The sequence below is a fragment of the Idiotropiscis lumnitzeri genome, chromosome 4, assembly GCF_059441095.1.
Source record: "Idiotropiscis lumnitzeri isolate Australia: NSW breed Sydney's pygmy pipehorse chromosome 4, RoL_Ilum_1.0, whole genome shotgun sequence".
Taxonomy (NCBI): domain Eukaryota; kingdom Metazoa; phylum Chordata; class Actinopteri; order Syngnathiformes; family Syngnathidae; genus Idiotropiscis; species Idiotropiscis lumnitzeri.
In genome coordinates, this window is record NC_142394.1 from 18356526 (window position 1) to 18380225 (window position 23700).

General features: G+C 40.3%; 1 protein-coding gene across 3 annotated transcripts; it reads left to right on the forward strand.

Moving 5' to 3' along the window:
- The first annotated feature begins 4274 nt into the window (after positions 1–4274).
- Positions 4275–23262, forward strand: sh3rf2 (SH3 domain containing ring finger 2). 3 transcript variants are annotated; one of them, XM_088292696.1, is made up of 12 exons: positions 4275–4372; positions 6598–6978; positions 11544–11831; positions 13082–13177; positions 13427–13471; positions 14059–14451; positions 20302–20420; positions 20935–21105; positions 21315–21589; positions 21672–21982; positions 22340–22644; positions 22733–23262. In XM_088292696.1, the coding sequence occupies exons 1-12, from the start codon at positions 4349–4351 to the stop codon at positions 22911–22913; spliced, it is 2589 nt and encodes an 862-aa protein (XP_088148822.1). In that variant the 5' UTR covers positions 4275–4348; the 3' UTR covers positions 22914–23262. The 3 variants fall into 3 exon arrangements, with proteins under 3 accessions (XP_088148822.1, XP_088148824.1, XP_088148825.1); XM_088292699.1 differs by lacking the exon at positions 4275–4372 and adding an exon at positions 4408–4704; XM_088292698.1 differs by lacking the exon at positions 13427–13471 and having other exon boundaries at positions 4276–4372.
- Positions 23263–23700: the final 438 nt, after the last annotated feature.

Here is a 23700-nt window from a genome sequence, read left to right on the forward strand (position 1 = left end):
CTAATAATTGACTGCGGTTGGAAGAGGGAAAACTGTGGTTAAAAAACGCTTACTACATTCTCAATATAGTTGGGTGAATAATAACCCATTGAGGGTCAAAAAGGGGATTGGACTTTTTTTTTTTTTTTTTACTCAAATTGAGTTATTTTTGCCCCAGATTTTTTAGAGTGGATTGTTTTCCTAACCCACTAGATTTGGGTAGATCTGGAGCAGACTGGGTTAGTTTTAATATAAGAATGGGATGAAACTGCGACATAATGTGTTTTTATATATCCAATTTTGTATTTATTTTCTATTTAGTTATTTAATCATTAATTAATCTAATTTATATATTTAATTACATTTTTGTTGTATTGCACTGGAGAGGGGAGCTCTCTAATATTGTTGCACACTGAGTACAATGACAATAAAGGGCTTTCTGATTCTGATTCTGAAAATGGGTAATAGTTGGGTCAAAAAATAACCAAACTGCTTTGAAATTCGGTTGTGTCAGGAATGGAATCCGACGTAAAAATCACATGAGAGACTCGTTGTGGTGACGCCTGTGTAGGGAAAGTTGCTTCTTTGTCTTAGAATATGTTGGTAATAAAATTATTATTTTTAATCACAGCTGTACTGATAACCTGGTAACTCATTTCTTGGTATCTTTAACTCATCAGTATTTCATAAATAGTTTTCAAAAATCCTGATCCAAAGTGCTGGGAAAATCTGGAACCCAATGCGCTGGGTATAAATAACCCAGCATTGGCTCGGTCCCTTTTATGCCCAGCGCTGGGTTAGCTATTTTGCACAATTTGGGTTAGTTTTAACCACGTAATGTCTTGAAACATTCTTGGCCCAAACCTCATCTGAGGTTGTCATGAGAAGTTTCTGCAAACGTAGGTAGGGGAGCAACACTACCCAGAAGTAAGAAAAGAGGTTGTTTCATTTATTTATCAAATGTAAAATATTTATAAGATTCAATCTACTGGCAGAGGACGACCAGGCAGAGCAAACTGTGGGTGGAAGAATAGCAAATGTTGCTTTATGGGTAGATGTTTAAAAAAAGCATGTGATGGAGAGGCTGCCTGCTGCTCTGCATACATTTTTGTCCTGAATTACATTTGCCGGGCTTTCAGGCAGTTAGAACTGAGTGGGTCAGCACACCGGGAGCCACTAATGCGTCACTGTGGAGTCGTCGACTGACACTGGGAGTGGACACCTCAGCCGCATAAAAGGAGTCTACCTGTTTAGACACAAGAAAACTGCAGACGTTCCAGTTGAGCCAGTTCAGCAAGGGCGCTGTTTTCCCTCAAACAACTCCTTAACGCATATCTTTACAAAGTTCATTACAAGGCTTTGATGCACCTATAACCGCTGCCTTCTTTGTCATTAATCCGCGCCAAACTCTTGTGTGAGGAGTACACATTTTGACTGATGTCACATTGAAATTCAACTCGAAAAACACACGGCCATCCCCTCTGACGCACATCTTCACAAACGGCAGACAGATGATCAAACACAAACGGGGGGGGGGGGATAGGAACTTGGGGAAATGCGAGCGAGGCAATGCTGCGACAGATCACATTCAGTGAGTTAGCAGCACTCTCTGAGCATGGCGCTATTTTAAATAAAACATGAAAGCAGGAGAAGAAGGCACTCCTCCGGATGCTGTGACTTGTGACAAAACATGATATTGTGAGAGACAGCACACCCAGCTCTCAGCAACCCCTGGGAGTATTCGACCCTCCCCTTCATGTGGACTCTAAGTGGAAGGAGCGGCGGTCGACCACAATGTGTTCCGCGACATACATCTGATTTGTTCTATTCAAGTTTTATGTTTTCCAAACAAACTAATAGAAACAGAAACAGCTCTTCGAGCGAGCAACTGTCACACCCTGTAAAGTGAAGTGAGCTATTTTCTACGGTATATTTTAATTTTATAAGATAATACAGGTCAACTAATTTTTACAAACTTTTTCAATCATAGCTGTATGAAAAAGTGCAGCTGCCAATGTGGAGTAGAAATACTTTGACTGGCAATTCAGAAAAATGCTACATTTTTAGCAGTTAGCCTACAAGTACATTCAAACGTATTTGCAAGTACGTTCAAAGGTAAATTTTTTTTTTTTTTTAAATGTCATAGCCTTAAATGACCACACAATGCAAAATCCTCAAGCCTTGATAGATCAAAGATTAAAATGATGTGCAAGAAAAAAAAAGTAATGACATTTTGAAATTTGTGTCAAGAATACATTTAGGGGCACATTAAACCATTTCTGAAATTGCAGTTGAGCAGTGAAATAACTTAAAATTGCTCCAGATAGTCCGCTGACATGGCTGCTTTAGAGCGCCTTATTGTTGTTATGTACCAATGGGATATATTCCAGCCACTGGAGGGTATAAGTGGATATATTTTCGTGGCTCAAACATGTATTTATGTGTAGGCATAAAAAAGATGCAAGACAAAGCCCATTTTCCCACTACTCCAATCCAATTCAATTTAGAGGTCCCATTGTATATCAGAGCCAATCAGGCCATATCGGAGGAGTCTCAGAAGAGCCCAGGTTGACCTTTGGGACACTCGTGCTTCCTCCCTCCTCTTTAGTCTTGCTACACGGTGACAGACACGCCATCAAATACACACAAAGGAATGCTACAGTCATCAGTCAGAGGAGTTTTGACAACAAGGAACATTACCCATGAACTGACATCCAGATCTGTTTAGGCCCACTTTCACTCAGTGCCATTAAACTCAGAGAGCCTGGAGAGGATGGGCCTGTGTCAACACTGATATGACCATGTAAATAAGTCATGTGTATCTCGCTCGCTCACTCGCTCTCCCACATGCATTTTTAGAATTCCCTGATTTCTGCTGACGTGGAGAAACACATGAAAATTTCATGTCATTTTTAAAAAATTCAAAAGGATGTTCTGAACTTTTGTAGGCAAGATGGCTGAATCATTTATTCTCTTTGGACAAGCAGGGACTTTGGGGTTTGGAATTTTTCAAATCTAAACAATGATATGGATACAAGAGCGGAAAAACAACAGCAATTGCTGCTGGTTCTCTCACAATATTAACGATCTAATCGAGAATTGGTCAACATTTGTCAGATCTAGAGAAGGGATATAATAGTTTTGGGTCAGTATGGCATGGTAGTTTTTATTACGGTTTGACAGTTTTTTTTAGTTAATTTTAAACATTTTTAGAGCAGATTAGTTAGATTTGATCCGTTTTTATTTTTTCTGAAAACGGTTAATTTTAGTTTAATTTAACTAGTCTTAGTTTTAGTTTTTTCATTATTTAATATTCAGCTTCTTTGTATTGCATTATTTAAGGCTTTAATGATTTTTTTGCGTTTTTTTTTTTTGCAGTGCAAAATCAAACTGGATATTGATCATTTGGCATTTTATGAACTTTACATCATGTTCAGCCTTACTGTGTGGAGTTTGCATGTTCTCCCCGTGCCTGTGTGGGTTCTCTCCGGGTACTCCGCTTTCCTCCCACATTCTAAAAACATAAATTGAGTTAAGGTTTGAGCGTGAGAGCGAATGGTGTTCGTCTTTGTGTGCTCTGCGAATGGCTGGCAACCAATTCATGGTGTACCCCGCCTACTACCCAACGACCTTTGTGAGGAGAAGCAGAACCTATAATGGATGGATGAATACTGCTCCAGTCGGGCCAGTGTCAGGGAACTTCGGGTGACCTAACACAGTCCCACAGTGGCCACAGGACTAATATTAATGTAGAACCCTGGTATGGACAATTAAAATCAAGTCAAGTGAGTGACATCCAAAAGAGTCTTCAATTCAACTCACCTGTATATTTTTGAAAGTACCTGTAGGGAGTTACCTGGAAAAACCCATTGCAAGAACAAGCAAACTGGAACCCTGCAACTCAGACGTAGTAGCCATTAACCGCAGTTGCGCTATTTTGTGTAATTGATTAATTTGTTATGTTTAATTTAATGTTCATCTTCATTTTCTCAATCTCAGTAAGGTGCTTTGGAAGGCACTTTGAGCATGTATTTGTAATTATTTGAAAAAAAACGATAAGCCCCTGTTTTTAAAGGCTATTTTTGAACAAAATAGAACATTTGACAATCAGTTCACAAAAGTGACTACTGCGTATGATATGAGACTTGAGGTGCATGGTCAGTAAACGCACCAGCAGAGGGAGACCATGACATATGACAAGCCTGTAAACCGGTGCTATTCTTACATTCACCGATATTCTGACAGAACACAGTAAACTATAACACCTTGTCGTCGGCAAATATTAAGATTTAAAAAAAAAAAAAAAGAAACTTCGTATTGAATCATTATCACAGGACGCCAGCAGCCTCTCGGCTCAGAGAATGCGGAAATGCGATTACACCGAGTTACATTAGTAAGTAAATCCTAAATAATTAAAGAGTTACGTCATCTCGCTCTCGCTGCCTAATTACCCTGTTTAGTCGGTGACAACGTTAGACCGTGAAGGGTTAATGTTGACGTTAGTGAAATTCGATACAGCTCCTGTTGAGGGTGCCCAATGGTAGGAAGGAGCTTGTTACCTGTTGCTTGAAAACGTTTGTTTCCACGCTTCTCAGGTGCGTCGTGGTCGCCATTAGCCGCGCCGACTACGTGTCGTGCCGAACGGGAAGACGTCATGGTGGTTGCGGCGGAGAAAAAACTTGCCCTTGTAGTTGGGAGTTGGTTTGGCAGCCTGAGGACGAGCATGTAAGTTGTATTGTCAATGTTTTCAGTCCGTGTTGTTCAAACAAAAAAATGGACAACTCGTGCAGTCACTTTCAATGTGCCAGGTGAGCTGACATGTAGTGTGGTAGCAGGTGCTGTTGTATGGCCCGTGTGGGTTTGGAACGAGATATAATAAGCAGAAATTGGATTTCTTCAAACTACGACGTCACAGTTTACTGATGTCTTTTAACTAGTTTTCTATAAGGTGGCAGCAGCAACATATTTTCGTAGTCGTTAAGAAGGTGGAGACTTTGGTTTGTTTGTCTCATATGTGACTCATTCAATACAACGCTCAATGAATAAATTAACAATGTTTCATATATTTTGTTTTACGTGTCAGTTCCCCAAAATGTTAGTCTGTCAAAGTATGAATTTGTTTTTTTGTTGTTTGCTTTGTAAATAAATGGCCACTTCAACCAGAATACAGGTCACCAAGAATTTATAAAAATGGAATGATGGGTTCCAATGAAATTTTGTTACGTTACCAACCTAAAGAAATTATGCGCAAAAAAATAAAATAAAAAAAAGAAAAACACTTTCAAATGCCAGCAAAACAAAAAAAAGTTAGTTAGGACGTCCGCCCCACAATACAGAGGTGCAGGGTTCGATTCCAGCTCTGGCCTTCCTCTGTGTAATGTAGCATGTTCTCCCCGTGCCTGCGTGGTTTCCCCCGGGTACTCCGGTTTCCTCCCACATTCCACAGACATGCATTGCAGATTAATCCCCTAGGTGTGTATGTGAGCACGAGAGGTTGTTTGCCTTTGTATGCCTTGCGATTGGCTGGCAACTAGTCCAGGTTGTACCCCGCCTACTGCACAAAGACAGCTTGGATAGGCTCCAGCATACCCGTGACTCTTTTGAGATGCGGCTCAGATAAATGATGGATGGATGAGAGCAACACAGCATTATGTCATTATTTCTCGACTAGGGGTCTTTTGATCATGCTTTTATGCCAATTCCGATACTAATCATCCAAGTGTGACATCGGCTGATACAAGTTGTGACACTCATCCCATGGGATTAGCTACACATTTTTTTAATTTGCTCACTAACATTTATTTCACTTAATTGATTAATTAGAGCAAGTGTCAAAATTGCCACCCCCTGAAATGGATAAATACGGGTGGATTTTTCCTCAAACACAATATTAATCAGAATACCGTGTTAAGACTATTGAGGCCGCATAGAAAACATTATTATAAAAAACATTTTAACTGAACTGAACTTTCTAAACAAATTTTCATCCTTTTATTATACAAAAACCTGCCCTTATTTCTATTTTGCAGTGCAGAAAATGCACAAACATATATTACGATTAATTTACTGCTTTGGTATGTAACGTGCAGTGTTGCTTGGGTTGTTACAGTGCATACCGGCTTGCTTCTAGTTAGCTGCAGGCTGCAAACTACGAGTTGTGGGTGATGGGTTTTTATGATTGACAATGACAGTTATTCACGATGAATGGCCTATCGATCGGAGCTCCTCTATTCTCAGCATATTGTAGCTCCTTAACTATAGGTGAGAACGATGGCCAAAAATGTATATTCCGATACAGGTAATTTTATATCCTGATAACATATATCACAGTGTGGTATTTTTCCTTAAAATTACATGAAATTAATAGCCACTTACACCTAGGATCTTTTCTCAGTTTATTTATTTAAATACTTATTCTTGAAATGTTTCATTCAAAACCAACAAAATGGAACAATATGATAAAAATCCAGATTTTAAAACGTGAACACAAACATGCAAGACTTGTCATGAATACCAAGTCAAAGGCAAATAATCTTTCAAAAATTTGAGCCAAGCAACAACTGGCGACTTAAGTCAAACTCAAGTCTCTGCTAATATCGCTCTCCTCCTTTCTTTCAGTATGGTGGATTAAGTGATCAAGAAGCTACAATCCCCACACAAATGGAGGCGCTCTCCATAATAGCCTTGTTGGAGTGCCCTCTGTGTTCCGAGCAGCTGGATGCATCAGCTAAGGTGCTGCCCTGCCAGCATACTTTCTGTAAGGCCTGCTTGCAGAGACAGGAGGCGGCACACTCACAGCTGTTCTGCCCAGAGTGCAGAGCTCCCGTCAGGGCCCGGACTGTGGAGGAGCTGCCTGCGAATATCCTGCTGGTGCGGCTCTTGGAGGGTTTACAAGGGTCAGCAGGGCCTAGCCGCAACTCGCGCTACGCTGTACCCTTTGCCAGGAGCAGCGGGAGTGTCAGGCAGGGTCATTACAGAGAGCAGGAGGGCCACAAAGAGGTCAGTGTGCATCTCTCTGTACTATGCTGCATTGGATAAAACTGAAGAAGTATAAAAATAAGACAATTTGGATGTACCACAACTTTATATTGATTCAGTAAATGTGTTACGCACCAGAGGCAGTGATCCGAAGGTACATTCACACAGCGTGGCGTTATTCCCAATTAGAATTATTTGTTAAATCCGATCTTTTTATGTACTCGTTCACGTTACAAAAACAAATGTAACTTTTATTGTGAACGCATTGCATGCGTGATGTGATACGCACCGCACGTTGTCAGGTGACGTGCACCCAAAAAAAGATGTGGCACAATGCCTACCAAAGTAAATATGTACCCACGTGAAAGGGCTCATTTTATCATCTCGTAGTCAGTCATATTTTCCTATTGTTGCCAAGTCAGGACTCACCTCTATTGAAATTAAGAATAATATAACAAAAATGTGTCATTCAAAAATTACAAATTAAACTTTACGTGGTCCTTGTGCCTTTCAGAGCACCTTATTAAGAAACTTGGCGTGAACATTGCCACTACATACACATAAATGAAAGTACAATTGCGTCAATTACGGCTGCAAAATTTCACTTGTACTTGCGAAAAAAGAGAAGACAAATTTTTCCTGTAAATAATTACAGGTGTAGCTGTAATTATATATAATTACCAGTAAGCTTAAGCGGTATAGAAAATGGATGCTTCTACCATTGCGATCTTTTATGAAAGTGCCACAATAATGCCTTGTTAGGGTGCAAAGGATGCAGACAGGCACCGTCCAACCACGTGGAACGATAATATTTGTAAGGGACACACTTTTAGTCCATAATTTTAAAAAACACATGAAAAAAGACAGTACGGAAGAATCCGAGCATGTAATCTTACCCCACTTTTTTTTTCCCTCTCAATGTTGTGATTCTGATTAAATATGCGAATATTTTTCCAAGGGTTTCCTTTGAATTTTTAACCAGCACAAGCAGTAAATTAATTTGTATGACAATAAATAATATCAAATTTATTATACATAAATGTTTTGGTTTTATAGATTAGGCTCACACTAAAATAAAGGAAAATAAACCGTGAATTAATTTGAAAGACAATTTGCGTACTTCAATTCGAGTTGTTATCTTTAACTGGCTGTCTTTCAAGTGTTCACGACGACAACTTATTTGTTTTGTTTTTTTTGAGGCAGAGGAGATGAGGTTTCGTGCCCGGAATTTTAACCGTATAATACTCTGACCTGGTAAGCGCCAAGTGGCATATTTCTCACTTTCTAGCGGTCCCAAATGCAACATGAGTCATCTGTCTTATTTCTGGCATACCTCCTTATGTTCAATGTAGTTCTTCATACTTGTGTGCTGCAATACTTGCCATCTGTTGGCATTCTGTACAACCCAAATTTAAATCGCTCAATCCACCCAATCGTATGTTTCAACATAATGCTCATCAATGGCCAAATGGCCATTGAAGACTATTCTGTATGATGCCAAACTGTAAATGAATGCTGCCTCACGTTGAATATTCTTCCGCAATGTCTACGTCAGATCTTCTTCACCACTAAGTACGTTTATTCATGCAAAAGCCAGAGGAGATGAGTAAGCTTACCGAACACGTCACAGCCCAAAAACGATCTGAACTATCAAATTATTTCCTCAGGCAAATTGCAAATCAAGGGCTTCTCAGGTCTCAGGGCTTGCGGTTTCTTTCAACCAGCTTCTACAATGGGGAACTTTTCCTTGACCTCTGCCGCTGGCTGACATGATAAGAAGCTATTTTGTCAAAGTTAAAGCAGCAATATGTAGTCATTTTATGTTTGACTATCAGCTTCAGAATGATGATGATGATGATGGTAGATTGGCTCCTAAAAAACAGAAGAGCATTCATTGTTAGAGTGACCTTTCATTTCCGTATTAAGTCATCTGTAATAATGGTGGGCCAGTCAGGACACGCTTACAAGCATCCCTCCTAACATTAGCTTATTTCACACCTAATTTCAGACAAAATGGTAAACACAATACCTTCATTAGAGTATCTTATTTGTATTCTGACATGTCTTTGTCTGTTTCCCTTCGTTCAGGTCGCAGTTTTCCCGGCACAATTAAAAGCTGACGTTGTACTGCCAAACTGTTAGAGGGAGCCCTGTAACTGTAATTACTTTTTAGAGCATATGTATATCTTTTTATAAAATTGGCTCATTTTAAGGGTGCATCTCTGCTGGGCCAGTGGCAAGTCTACTTTTGTTTATAATGACAACCAGTGTGCTAAATCTCACTTGAGCCTTAACTCTTGATTGGTGGATTTTATTTCAGTAGCCATCTGCTTGATTGTACTTGTAAAGGCTGAACTCAGAGTATGGAAAAAAAAAAGCCAGTGCCCAAGACAATGAAAACATTTTTGTGGCATATGGACACATGATTAAACGCAAAATTAATTAAACTTTTGATGGGTGGGCACAGGCACTCCAGAGACCTATTTGTACGCAATCATTAAAATGTCTAGTTTTAATACAGCTTCATGAAATTGTGTTTTATGTTAACTAAGGAAAAAGTATAAGTGAACAACAACTTTGTTAAACATAAATATTAAATAAATCCCAAAAAGTTAGTCACAAATCAAGACTACTGAACAGTGATTCTAAAGTGTAAAAATAAGTTAACCATTGTTAAAGGGGGAATTTGCAGTTTTTGTCACGTTAAAACTGTCAACATGACCTGTCAGTAGAATATTATTAAAATTATATTTTTTTTAAAACACCCCTCGCCTATGCCTGCAATATAAACACAATTATTATTTTAAAACATAACCCACCTTGAGACTATAGAGACAAAATCTGTGACCGAGGGGTGTTGTCATTCAGTCATCACCTCGCTTGCAGACCTCCCATCCGCAGTTTCCTTGGCCTGATTATTTACCTCCAGTTAGCTATAGAAGTTGAAAAGAAGTTGGACTGCTCTCAAGATAACATAAGAGCAAACAAACGGAATGGTAGCGTCCTAAGTGGAAACGGTAAAGTGAGGCTTCAGTACATTCATATCTTGCTGGCAGTTTGAAAACTGCAAACTCCCCCATTAATGTCAAAACAATAAAACTGTCTGTTTTATTTTTAATGAGGGAAAGCAAATGTGAGTCGTAACGCGGATGCTGCTCACATTTCTCATAACTCTTTAACATTCTTAACCGTCGCAACTTTAAAAAGAAATTAAATATGGCTCATTGAAAAATGAAACCGTAGCATTTAACTTTTATAACAAATGATGGAGTGAGTCTTGCGACTTTGACTGTGTCCTCTTCACCTTCCTTCTGGTTAGATAGATAGATATATTGCTCCATCTTGTGATCAGATTGTTTTGGGGTGTTTTAGCTCGATGATGGCGAATCAAAGATGTTGATCATGTAAAGCCTAATTTGAACCATTCGGTGTTCACAAGCTGTTGTAAATCCTTAACTTTGGTTCAGGGAGAGTTCAAAAAGCTCGGCCCAGTTCAAAAGGGAGGAGTTTGTGATCATCGTGCTATTTAGACGCCCGAGACGAGCTGCAGTTCAGAGCAGCGTTATATAACCTATTCTACTTATCCTCTCAATCGGACCAGGCTTCGCAAAATGTAATTTTAGTGTGGTTGATCTTAAAATAACATCAACCTGGCCATGAGAAGCCCACTGTGCCTGATAAGAAGGAAGCAGACGTCTTTGTGTCTTTATTCAGCTGAGTTCCTATTAAGTTGTCTTCAAATGCTGCATTTAAGAACAACGCCCATCAGGAGAATAATGCGTCTGCAGTATTGTTTGGGAAAAGTAGGCTGTTGATGATTCAATTCACTGGCACTTAAGTCTTCCTTTGCAAAGATAATATTTAGAATATTTGCTTCTCTTATTAACCCTAATGAGATAACCAGAAAATAATCTCATGAAGTGGGCTGCGATAATTAGTATTTATTTGCTGAGTAAACATAAGAGTGACAGTTGTGCTTTGAATTTAGATTGTAAACAGTTGCAGGCTTTGGCGCCGCCTAGTCACATCTCCACTTTTTATAGTAGTACTGTATTTGTTTGCACCACAATTCTACCAATTCTCAAGTGATCTGAAAACCTTTTGTGCCTTAGTAAGGCTCTCTGACTATTTTATTCAGCATTAATTGACCTAACACTATTTAATGTGGAAAATGTTTTTAAATTAGGAAAGCTCTGAAGCTACTGACAATTTATGTCTACGGAACTTGGATTACCTTTAGAGGTTCCACTGTGTTTTCACAAATCACTATTAATCATGCTTCTTCGTGACATGTTTATTTTTGTGAATATGACTTGAATGTTTTTAGTAGTACAACCTTAAAGGGGGAGTCGACCCAAAATATTTCTAAACACAAATATATTCTATGCAGCCCCACTAGTCGAAACACGGCATTCTGATTAATAATTCTGATTAATATTATATGTGTGGAATATAAGTTAATTATTTTATTATTTTGTCACTTGGGTCGAAAATAACATCACAGTTGCTAAATAAACAAAAATGTTCACAGCCATATGTAACCGGTGATAACGCAAATACGTTTTTTTTTTGTGTGTGTTCTCCAGGTGTCTTCAAGAACTTCAATGCACAGCCAACAAGAAGATTCAGAAGGAGAGCTCATCCTCACCCACGTTAATGGCATCACGCCAAAACACAGAGCAACACCGGGCGAGGACTGGCTCCATCAACACATTAGCGACAACAGTGGCGCATCCGTCACTGCGGGCACGCTGAACGCCACCAACCAGACGCCCCCCCACCAGCAGTCGCTGGCTCTCTGCCGAACACTGTGTGACTTTAGTCCCAAAGAGATGAACGTGGAGAGCAGCGATTCTTGTCTTAGCTTCCGAAAGGTACATGTCTCACAATCATACCTGAACGTTCAGCGAGGATCCCATGTCTGTAAAATTCAAAGTTCTGTTATCAGTAATATACAATCTGAGCCTGATTTACCAAAATCTTGAATAGTGGGCAGTAAATTGTGTGTTGTGTTCAAAGTGGTGGAACAACTATGTTTAAAAGTTTTTTTGTGCTTTAGGTGGCTCTGATGGTTTTCACCCAAACAGCAAGTGCAAAATTAAGTTTGAAGTGATGGAATTGGAAGTTGTAGTTAATGACATACCTATTATTGAGCTACAGAAAAAAAGTCTATCACTCCGATACGTAGGTGGTTTTATGGGTGGCAACTGCCACCCTCAATCAAAAGTTTTGCCTCCCCGATGAATCTATAAATACTAAACTAAATGTTTTAGTATAAATGTTTCATATATTGTCTCCATTGTGTGTATAAATGTTTTAATAACCTGAATAGAATTCACTCCCGCACTCTGACCCCACGCCACCTGCTTTCAAAAAGAAAATGTTTGCATCCCACCGTGGGCAGCGCACCAATTAAGGAAAGCCAGAATTTCATTGCAGTCGTCTAATGCTGGGCTTGCACCAAAAAATGTTCATAGTCTCAGAATAACAATTATAAAGTAATCAAATCTTTTAATTTTTAATTAGCCTAACTAATGCAGTTGTACTGCCCAAGGACTACACAGTTGAATCTTAAAGAACACAATCCTTTCTGAATTTATTTTAAATTGGAATTGCATTTTATTAAATTAATAATTAAATAAAATTCCTCTGTGCCCAGCAAAAGAGTGTTGTTTGCTGTCTCTATTGGCTTCATATATCCTTCCAAGCACAGGAAGTTCCTTGTGGTGCTAATTCGTAATGGTCATGGTCATTTTTTTTTTTTGCTCTTTTTACCGTTTTGCCGCTTTGCTACCCGGAAGGATTTTTGAGAGAGTTATATAAGGGCCTTGTTGCTGTATGCTTTCCATTAAAGCACACTTGAGGCTTGCCTTTCTTTCATTTTTTATTTATTTATTTATTTTTTTAATGGCCGTGGTTTTATAGCGGCAAGCCTGGTCACAAAAAAGGCCCGGGCCTTCACTGATACACAGAGGGAGTTGATGCCTCATGATTGTCCATGAGCTTTAGTATGAGCATAAAAACCTGATAAGCTGTCATTATATTTCCAACAGGGTCACCTCTTGCCCCTTTGTCACTTTTGCCTCCCTTTAAGTTTTCTCGCTGATGTGTTTGTGCTCTGCAGGGAGACATTCTCACTGTTGTCAGACGGGTGGATGAACACTGGATTGAAGCCAAGCTGGGCGACAGCGTAGGAATTTGCCCTCTACAGTTTACCGAGGTGAGTTTTCCCCTCGTCTTTCACTCATTTGTAGATGCGTTGAATTCCACGGCACTTGCGGGTTCCTCTGTCTGTTTTCCACGCAAAATCTTTGGATTCATCCCTAAGTGTCGTCTGTGGCTGCAAAGTGCTGAGGATAGGGAACTCATCTTTGAAGCCCTGCTGCGTATGCAGATGCTCATTAGTCAGGTTCGCAGCGCTTGCTTAGCTCGCTGACTGTCATTTGTTTTTCTTTGAGCTTCCTGACAGCCGGATAAACCTACTCCTTGCTGGGACACATTGCTGGTTCATGTGGTGGGTTGAATGTGTTGGCAACTGATTTTCCTCACTTGCCACTTTTTTTTTTTTTATGTCACAGCTTTCCTCTCTTATTTTCCCAAGCACTTCCCCTCCCCTTGTCGGTCCTTACTCCTCCGTATCGTTCTCCTCAAGCTCCGCCTCAGCAGCCTTCAAATCTTTTCTACCTCTGGACTCTTTCATCCTCCTCTTCCCTTTGCTCGTGCTGTTCAGCCAGGCGTGAAGACACAGTAATGCTTTCTCTGCTTGGATGGCATAACAGCACATCACTGTGGTGAGTGAAAGCATTAACCCAGCCGTGCCTGTCTGTGACGCTCTATATTTCACCTTGCCTCCCGCTCCGCTCTCAGCGCCAGTCGATCCTTCCAGGCTTACTGGTTGCTACTTATCTTCCCTCCTGCCCGTCCAACAAGTTGGAGTGGGTGAGCGGAGTGATGAGCAACCGTATTTAGACAGCAGCTTCACTGCTCAGCACTCAGCCTGTCAGGTGCTAGTGACAGGTAGACTTTGAGAGGCTTTCCTAGTTTAAAGACGGGCTGTAAGGAGCTGACATCACTTTTCTTCTCTGCATCCATGCTTCGCAGCTAAACTCGGTGGCAACGAAACTGCTGGAGGGAAAGAGTCCGCGGAGGAGTGACTCAGCAGAATTTCAGCATCGGACCGGAAGCAGGAGCAAAGACAAGGCCCCGGAGGCATCCAACAGGACCGCAAACCAGAGAGTCACGCAAGTTCCCGCAAAGACTCCTCTTACCAGCGTTCCGGTTCCCTCCAACTCAAACAAACAGCCAAAACACAGAAGCAGCAACTTTTCCCGCGCGCTAGCCATAGATGAAAGCAACATCAGCGGCTTCAACCTCCAGCGACAGTCACACCGCTCCTCCGTGCACACACCCACCCGTGGACACGCGCATCCCTCGAGAGTTAACTCTCAGCGAGTTCGACGCCACTCTGACGGCCCGCACAGGCTCCTGTTACTGGTGAGTCACATGCCTTGATTTTGTCTTAACATCTCATCAGTCTTTCGTCTTCTATTTTGCTTGCGATCAGGTGTGCTTGACTTGAATCAGAAACATGTGGCTAACAAAAGCGTGGGTTTCTATGAGCTGATAAATGTTTCCATTTGACAAGATCAGGTTTTCAGGAGTTAAGGGTGGGGGACCACTGCCGTAAGACCCAAGGAATGAAAACAGACTGGGGAGTTGCCCTGATGTTAGCCTTTGCATGTCTAAATGTCTCCTACTAAGACAAAACACATGTGAAAAGGACTGAGCATGAGAACTGTTGTGTTAAAAGATTGAAGGCTGAAGGTGAGCGGAGTGAAACTTTTCAAAAATTTGTAATCAAGAGTCCTGGGACCCGAGCCAAAGTTTTTTTTCTCAGAGGTGAATGTGAGGATATGTGTGTCGTTTTCCTCTTTCAACAAAAACGCAGCCAAAATCAGCACAGAAAAGTTGTTATTCTATGAGGCAAAACATTAGAATGCCCTTGAGAAAAATGCATGAAAAGTCGATTGGAAACAAACTTTTCAAATACATACAGTACCTTAATCTGACTTTGACTGAGTATATTGAAGTTGGATTCACACATCAAAACCACTCAATTGGAATTCAAAGTTCAAAGGATGATCACCATTAATAAAACAGATTCATGCAACCTTAGCTCAAATGTTAACATTTTAAAAGTGCATTGTGGTTAGAAGGTAAACCGACTTCTTAAAAAAGCGCCTCAAAAAAAGCCCTTTTCAAACTGTTTTCTTTTTGTAGTTATAGTTTGCAGTGATGTGAAACTGCTCTACAACACACTGAAAACTGTTTCTGCTATTTCCATTTGCACCATTTGGCTTCATTAGAAAGGGCAAAGTTTTAGAAATGCCTCCACCCACAAAAGAACATCTTGTTACAACAAAATCCAGCATCGCTGACTTTGTAGATGCTGCTGTTGCATCAGATTGCATTTTTGTACCTATCATAGTGAACAGTGACTGCATAATTTCATTTCATGGGGCTAATCAAAGCATTGATAGTCTAAACAGGTTCATTTGACAGAATGATGGATGGCTGATGTGGACCTCGAGCTAACATTTTGGATTGTATCCCAAATGAGACGAGGGCATTGTGGAATGGGCAAAGGCGAGGTCAAATGCATGCTGGATATGCTGTGTTCTGATCACCTCAGCATAAAACCTTAAAAGGACACATGTCAATGTTGTGTATGTGCTGACCATCCACTTCCATTTTTTTTTTTTTTTGAGGGTGTGGGACGACACAACTTAATGAGGAAACTACACAGAGTCACAGTAAGGTTATGCAGTTACCAACATGAAAGACTTTGCAAGGTTTTCAGCGTTTAACTTTCCGTCAAAGTACTCTGCTTCCTGAGATAATGATTTCCTTTGATTCAGCCAAAGTTTCACTGCTCTGCCCTGCAATTAGACGTGTCAGTTCATAAAACCCCCACACCTTATGTAGGTCTGAAAGTGAGATAAAAAAATATGAGCGATAATGATGATATTTAAAAAAAAAAAAAAAAAAAAAAAAAAAAAAAATGAGGTGGTCAGCCTGGGAAGAGAGAATGAAAACAACATATCTGAGCTATACGAAGGCAAGTAAGTAGGAAGATGAGGAAAAATATGAGATACTGTAGATTCAGCGTGTAGGAGGCTCGGAGAGTCCCTCAGTGCGTCTGCTTATCTCTCTCATGCTGATGATGATGAGTCACTGGTGAAATTTGTTATATAAGAGACCCCCATCTCTCTTTCTCTCTCTCTCTCTTTCTCTCCCCCCTACTGCTTTAAAACTCCTTCCTCTTCACTAAGCAGGTAACGTCCACTCACACATCAGTGGGCCAGTAATAACAGACAAGCCCTGCTTTCTTAAAGGAAGTCAGTCCAGAAACATATAGCTCTAACCAAGGGTTCTCGTGAATCAGGTTTCAGCCAACTGAGGATGAAACAAATTTCCCAAATTTAAATATACAGCGGATATAAAACACACCCTCATTCAAACGACAGGTTTTTGTGACGTAAAAAAAAAAAATATGTGGCAGTAATTTCAGAACTTTTTCCACCATTAATGTGACCTTCTACCTTTACAAAGTAATTGAAAATATGATATGTATTCAAGCACAGAAGTAAAAATAAACATCTGTGGTTACACAAGTGTTCACACCCTTGTATAACGGGATGTAGCATTCCACACATTCAAGCTCATCTTAAGTCGGCACAACCCCAAGTAAAGTTCAGATGTTGCAGTAGGCATTTCTTGACATTTTTGGAGACCCATCTTAAAGCATAAATCATGGTCCAATCTCATTGTTTAAACATATCAGTCTGGAGAAAAGTACGAAATAATTTAAAGGCATTACATATACAATGAATCACAGTGAAGCCATTCATAATCAAGTGGAGAGAGTATGAAGTGGACATTCCTTCAAAATTGATGAAAAGTTGAGAATAAAACTGGTCAGGGAAGGGACAGTAACATTGAATTAGCTGCAGGGATTTCAAGCAAATCTTCGTTATCTAGTTTATGTGACAACAATCTCCCATATTGGAAAAAAGTTTTGAAATTATTAATCTACGCCCCCATGATTATTTTTTTGTAAAGGCAGAATATTTGATACAGCTACTCTAATAAATATATGCTCAGAAGAAGTACGACATGCAGACCCCTTGCATGCAATGTCACTCCATCCCATCTGAGAGGGGTTCTGAATTCAACAAATCTGATCATTCCTCTGTGTGAGTGGAGCGAGTGGGGTAGGGTGCGTGTGTGAGGTAGGCAAATCCTGGGAAGCAAACTGAATAAAGTCGTTCAGCAAAGGAAAAAGTGTTAAAGCTGCTTCATACTTTCTGGTTGTTTATGCCTGAATTATTTGTTTGAAGGTAGTTTATCCAACATTTATTAATTAGTTTCTTTAATATTTATTATATTTGTTGGGTGTTTCCATTTTCATCCCGCACTGATCACTTAAAACACTAACTTTTTTTTAAAACACAATTTTGAAAGTCAAGCAATGATGGGATTACTCGAGAATAGGATGTGTACTATTTTATTTTGATGTACAATGATACCAAATATTTCTGACTGCTATGCAGTGTCATGTTCTGGGCTTATGACATTTTTGTGAGCTGGACCACCTTAACCTTTCAGTGAAGAACCCTGCTGAACTACTTTTTTCAGTGTCCCTTTGTAGATTTACTAGTAATAATCTGTCTTGTCTATACTCCTGCATTGGGTCTTGGTGAAATAAGAAGCACATTTAGAGTTTTTTGTTAGTCATCAATAAATGAACTTAATCTGTGGGGGAGGGTGTGAATATGAAATTGTAGAAGGATTGCTAAATGCTGGTTAAAGTCACACACAGTTTGTAATTATAACTAAATAAGTTATTTGGTGCCCATTTTAAACATCTTCCCTGTTGCAAAGTATTTAAAGGGGTGAATTAGAGATGCAATCATTGATTCAGCAAATACACATAGTGTGGAAGGTTAATATATATTTTTTTTTCTTTACGGCATCATTGCAAAAACTGGCAATGTTATTCCAAATACCATTTCCAATGGGTTCTGAAACGTTCTATTTGAAACGATCATTAAATCTAAATGAAAAGTATTATAGATCAACACTATCCATTGATATTGTATGTAAGTATATTCACAAGGGCGAACAATTACACGCTTAGAAACAAATCACACCGATATATGAGCTATGTGTGATGTCAACAGTTCTGGGTGCAATGTGTTAAAATTATTGGAAGATTTGGCAAATTGTCGAGTATTTTCCCTGAATAATACAAAAATGGGGACTGGCCATCTGCTATACAAACTATCCTTGGTGAAATGTATTTTATGTTTCTGTTTTCTAGTCTAGTCATGCTTTTGACTTGATCGCTTTTTGAATTTTCTTCAATAGTTGGGTAACTTTTGGCCCATGGGCCAAATACGACCTAGAAAAACAAGCAAGCGAGCACACCATGCAATTCTAACGTGAAATGGAAACAGTTTGTTTTTTTGTTTTTTATTTTTTTAATGCCCCAAAGGCCACAAATCTTCACAATACATAATAAACATGTTTGGTTATTGCATCATAGTTTTAAAATAAATTCAGTATGGCGCTCAGAAGACTTTACAGGGCGAGATGGCCTCTGATGGGAAAATGGCTCTCAACCCATGATTTATAAGTCACGCATTTGGCCAATAGAGTTCCTCTTCCCTTGTAAATACTCAGTAGCCATTGCTGGGTCATTGCACGCGGCAATTGCGTGACTGCTGCTTGAGTGAGACGGCTGATAAAACAGACCAAGAATAGAAGACGGACACAGAGAAGTGAAAAGACTTAAATAATTGAATACATGAAGAATGCAGTGTCGTGCTTTCCGCCTGCTGTATTACTTGCAAGGAGTTAACGCTGTTCAAAAATGATTAATTTCCATCACTTCGTCAGGAGTTTGTTCACATTTAACCCTCTTCCCAGGAAAGATGTCATGGCTGAGATTTCCTACATCATCATCCCTGAAAGCTGGAATGTCTTCAGGACATACTCACTGCACTTTATGCCATCTTTGCATGTGTGGCTCACAGCCTTGCTTTTCACAAGTGACTTGTAGGTAGTAGCAATGAGTTCATGTAAATCATAACTTACTTTATGTTTCGTGCTAGCGTTGAATGCGAGTGTATATTCAATGCAGCCTAATGGCCACAGAGCCTCAGGATCCAGGCACCTCCTATAAAGGGTCCCTCCTGCTTCACTGCCCACTATTAATTCTTTAAGAACAAGTTGTGCTTTAAATAGCATCAAGCTTGCGCTGAGGCCAGAACAGGGAATATTATTTCTCTGATTTGCAAAGAGCAGATTAAATAAATCAAGGTACTGATTGTATACTTCCCAGTCACAACATAATGTATACTTGCACAGTCTGATGAGGTCCATTACAAATGCTGCATCAGAAATTTAGCATGTCACTTTTGAATTACACTGTCAAAAAGGTATTCTGGCGTCAAAAATAAATATGTAATGGTGTGATGTCGTGTTCGGTTAAACACATTGAATGTTAGAATAGGCTAAAGTACTGCTAGCGTAAAAACATGGCAAAGGTGCCACGAAATGATCACGGTTAGTGATGTGAATGAATCATGTTGCGGCCTTTCTCAGTCAAATTTTCTCAAGCCAATCAAACACCTTGGGGGTGATTTTGGAGTGACGCAATACGCTGCCCTCGCCATTGCTATCTTTAGAAGACTGAGTCAGGCAGTGCTTTATCTGTTTCGAACATATGTCATTGGGTGAAGGCAAACATTGCGTCACCAAATTTAACATGAAATATCAAGGATGAAACCATTACATTCGGATGAGGACTTTAGACCTTAGTGAATACCTCAACTCCCTGATGACACATTGAACAAGCGTACATGCACAAACCGTTTGTTTTATTCTACATAGTTCACAGTAAGTACAAACCGTTAAGTGTTGTATAATGAGATCCAATACAAGAGCTGCATCAACTCTGTCATGACACAGATAACAATGTTCAGTTTTGATTGACACTACCAGGGAGGTATTCATATAACTTCGACAAAGTTAAATGAAATACATCTTCGATTGTGTCAGGAAGCAATTTTACATTGAATGTCATTAAATTGAGTCAGGCGTATAATGTGGCCCGTGAGTGTATGCTTTGGTATGCTGTGAGTCATGTCCTCAAGTGAACTGTTGGTATTCCCCAACACCACTCTGACTATTTTGGACTGAGTGTGCTGAGGTTTAAAAGTCCAGCCATCCTCCTTAAATTTTAAGTTGATGATCATTTTGCCTCCCATTTCGTTACAGAGTGAGAAGATGGCCAACGAGGCTCCACCCAACATCTCGATGGCTCTGTCAAACCAGCACATTTCTTCCGCTTCTGCAGACAGCAAAAACTCCAACACGCAGCAGCTGTCAATTAGTGTGTGAGTCCCTGAAAAAAACTTTTGCAGGGATATCCCTGAAATCAAACCCAATATGTACGCCAAAAATGAAGGTTATCATAGAATCTTTAGCTCTGCAGCAATTGTTCCCCCGTTATACAAATATAAAAGGTTAAACACGTTCGTAGGTAAAAACAATGAACGTGGCGTGATTCCAAAAACTTTTAGTTGAGTGACCCTTTAGGCCACTCAAACACAGGGATCATTCAATTTAGCCGTGACAGTGGCGAATGTTGGTCTTGTGCTTTGAGTAATGTCAGTGTGCCAACTTATCCCATTTAATGATTTGATGCTCACAACCGAGGTCTTGCAAAACTTACTGTTACTGTCATCCGTCAACGTTTTGTGAGACTTACTTTTCCCAAAACATTGGTTGAATCCCAATCGGTATGACCATTGGGGCATTCAATTTTAAACAAATTGAGGACATTTAGAACCACATGCTTGCTGTCCCTGCTTACGATATGATAATAACATGGAATACCTCTCCCTTTAGGTGTGCTGTGCTGTACTCCTATAAGCCGCAACGCCCAGAGGAGCTAGAGCTGAGAAAAGGCGAGATGGTGGGAGTGTACGGCAAGTTCAAAGAAGGCTGGCTGCGTGGGTTGTCTCTCCGAACAGGCAAAGTGGGCATCCTGCCCAGCAACTACATCACTCCTGTGCTCAGGTGAAAGGCCACGATCCCTGACGGCAGTATGCATCAGCCGAAGGATGCTTGGATGCTGATGCACTGTGTTTGTGTGGGCTGGAATATGTTAATCATTAAAATTGTACAATGCAAAATGCATCAGACCTGTAGAGTTATGTAAAGGGTTCTGTAAACTGCATCATTTAAAATGTGGCTGGCTAACTTTGTCCTACTGTGTCTCATTGTAGAACGTCAGCCAGACTCCTGGAGACCAAAGCGGCGAGTGCATCGTCACAGCACAACACAGCAGTGGCAAAGAAGCACACAGCTGCCAGGAATCCTGCTGTGGTCCTTGCTCCTGATAGGGTAAATACTGATGGAGCGCTATACTCAGCAGGACAGGTCCCACATGTGCCAAATGGAGCGCAGCACGCAATGTCATCCACAGGCGCTGGAAAATCAGCCTTCTATGGGAGCACGCCAAGTTGGGAGACAGTTAGGCGACTATTTAACCCACACAGAGGTGAATGCAGCCCGACCATCGCCTAATTTCCGAATGACTGTATAATGTCTCCTAATGTGTCCTTTTTGAATACATTTTCCAGTATCCAACACTTTCAACCATTCGTCCAATGTGCATGTACCTTCCAACTCGGAGCACTTCGCTCAAGTTCAGGCATCCGGCTACTCGCCCGCTCTGCAGAGGAAGAAAAACGGTGGAAATCTAGCCAACTCTGGAAGACCAGCCGGCTGGATGAGTGAGCCAACAGCGCTCTCTGCTGCCCAGCTGTCGAAAGACAGGGACTTTGTTGTGTTATATGAGGCTGGGGGTTATCAGCAGCATGAGCGGCATCCATCCAGTGGCCCTCACTCAATTCTTGTCAGGCCCGATTCGCATAAAAGCACTGCAGACAAGGTAAAGTAGTGCGCAAATTCAGTTTTTATCTAGCCTCATCCACTAGAGTGGTTTTTCATTTACTGGGCACAATTTTCTGCTGATCTAGTTAGGATTTTCCTAAGCTTTTTGTCTGTTTCAAAGCAAATAGTATTGTAAGCTAGTTTGATCAATATAAAATAGCGCACAGCTGTCATCTCTGTGTTAGGACACTAAAACTACCTCTGAAAGGAAAACGTTTAGAGCGACTTGCTCCTACAGATTATGTGTGATCTAGAAAAAAAAGTCAAATTGTAACTAACATTTTCCACTTTAAAGTCTTTTTTGTCTTTGGTTCATGTTACTTTGCCAACATATATTTATGTCCTGTTTTTTTAGCCTGCCAAGTCAGTGCGCTTCCTCACAGATGAAGACCCCTCACCTCCACGGCTTCGAACGTCCTCTTGGTCTTCAGGAAGCCAAGTTCCGTCCAACTTTTCTCCAGCACCTCCCCCACTCGAAGTATGGGCACCATCACTCACCTTGGGAAGAGACGGACCTGGAATCATCCTCAAAGACGGAAAAGCTCCAGCTCTCAGGAAAGGCATGGAAACTGTCCTCTCGGATCTAAACTCAAACCCGCAAAAAACAATGTCATCGCAGCCATCGCAATCAGCTATGTCAGCTCAGTTTAGCCCCAACAGGTACTTTGGGAATTGGAACTACCATTAACTTCAGAACCATTGTTTTATCACTTGAGCACAGAAAAGTTGACTGTTTTTCTCCCCTCAGACACAGAGTGAGTTCGACATACCTAGCCCAGACAGACTCTGAGCTCAGTCTGCTCCAAGGAGAACTGGTCCTGGTCCACAGGCCTCGACCTGACGGCCGTGTCCTGGTTACTCAGGAGACCAGCGGCCAGACGGGCCTGTTTCACAGTAGTATTCTTCATGCTCTGGAGAGGCTCACTTGACACTTTGATGAATTAATATATTTTGTATCCCCTTTGTCAAGATCCAGCGATTGAAATTGCCAATAGAGATTTCCTTGAAGAAGTTTATTTTTGCCCCGGGTTCATATTAAAATGTGTAGAGATATATTTTGTGTTTCTTTAGTGTAAAAGCATGTACTGTATGTCTCACGTGTACTGAGGATTTGCACACAAACCCACCAAACTGCTGTCTCCCTGTTTCTGCCCTTGTTACATACAGTACATAGGTGAGTGCCTTTGTCAAAAAACACCAAGAAAAGATAATCTATATAACTATGTAAAGTCAAATATCAGTGCTTCTTATGTGGCAATAAACTACCTAAGACAACTATCTCATTGAATGTTTTGCTTAAGGAGTTTAATTGATGAGGGGCCAAACTAACTCAAAAAACAAAAGGAATAAATCCATTTTTATTTCTCCAACAGGAAGAAAATTCACATAACTCCTATACAATTGTCAAGATAGGACTATTATTTTTCCAAGTTCAAACTAAATTACGAATATGGTCCCTACAAAATAAAGCTTGATGTTGAATATTGCTCATTTATTCACAGATAACACATTTTGAATAGCCATTTCAATAAATGTAACTTAAGTTTACCAAGTTGCTTCTACAGAATATTTAAACGAGTATGTGGTCTCTGCATCTGTTTGTGATGGAGTGTGTAACTGCACCAGACTTATTATGAGCAATTTGGATCAGAGTAGATGTCAGCTGACATCTTCCATCCATCCATTTTCTGAACCGCTTACGCGGGCCGCGGGACA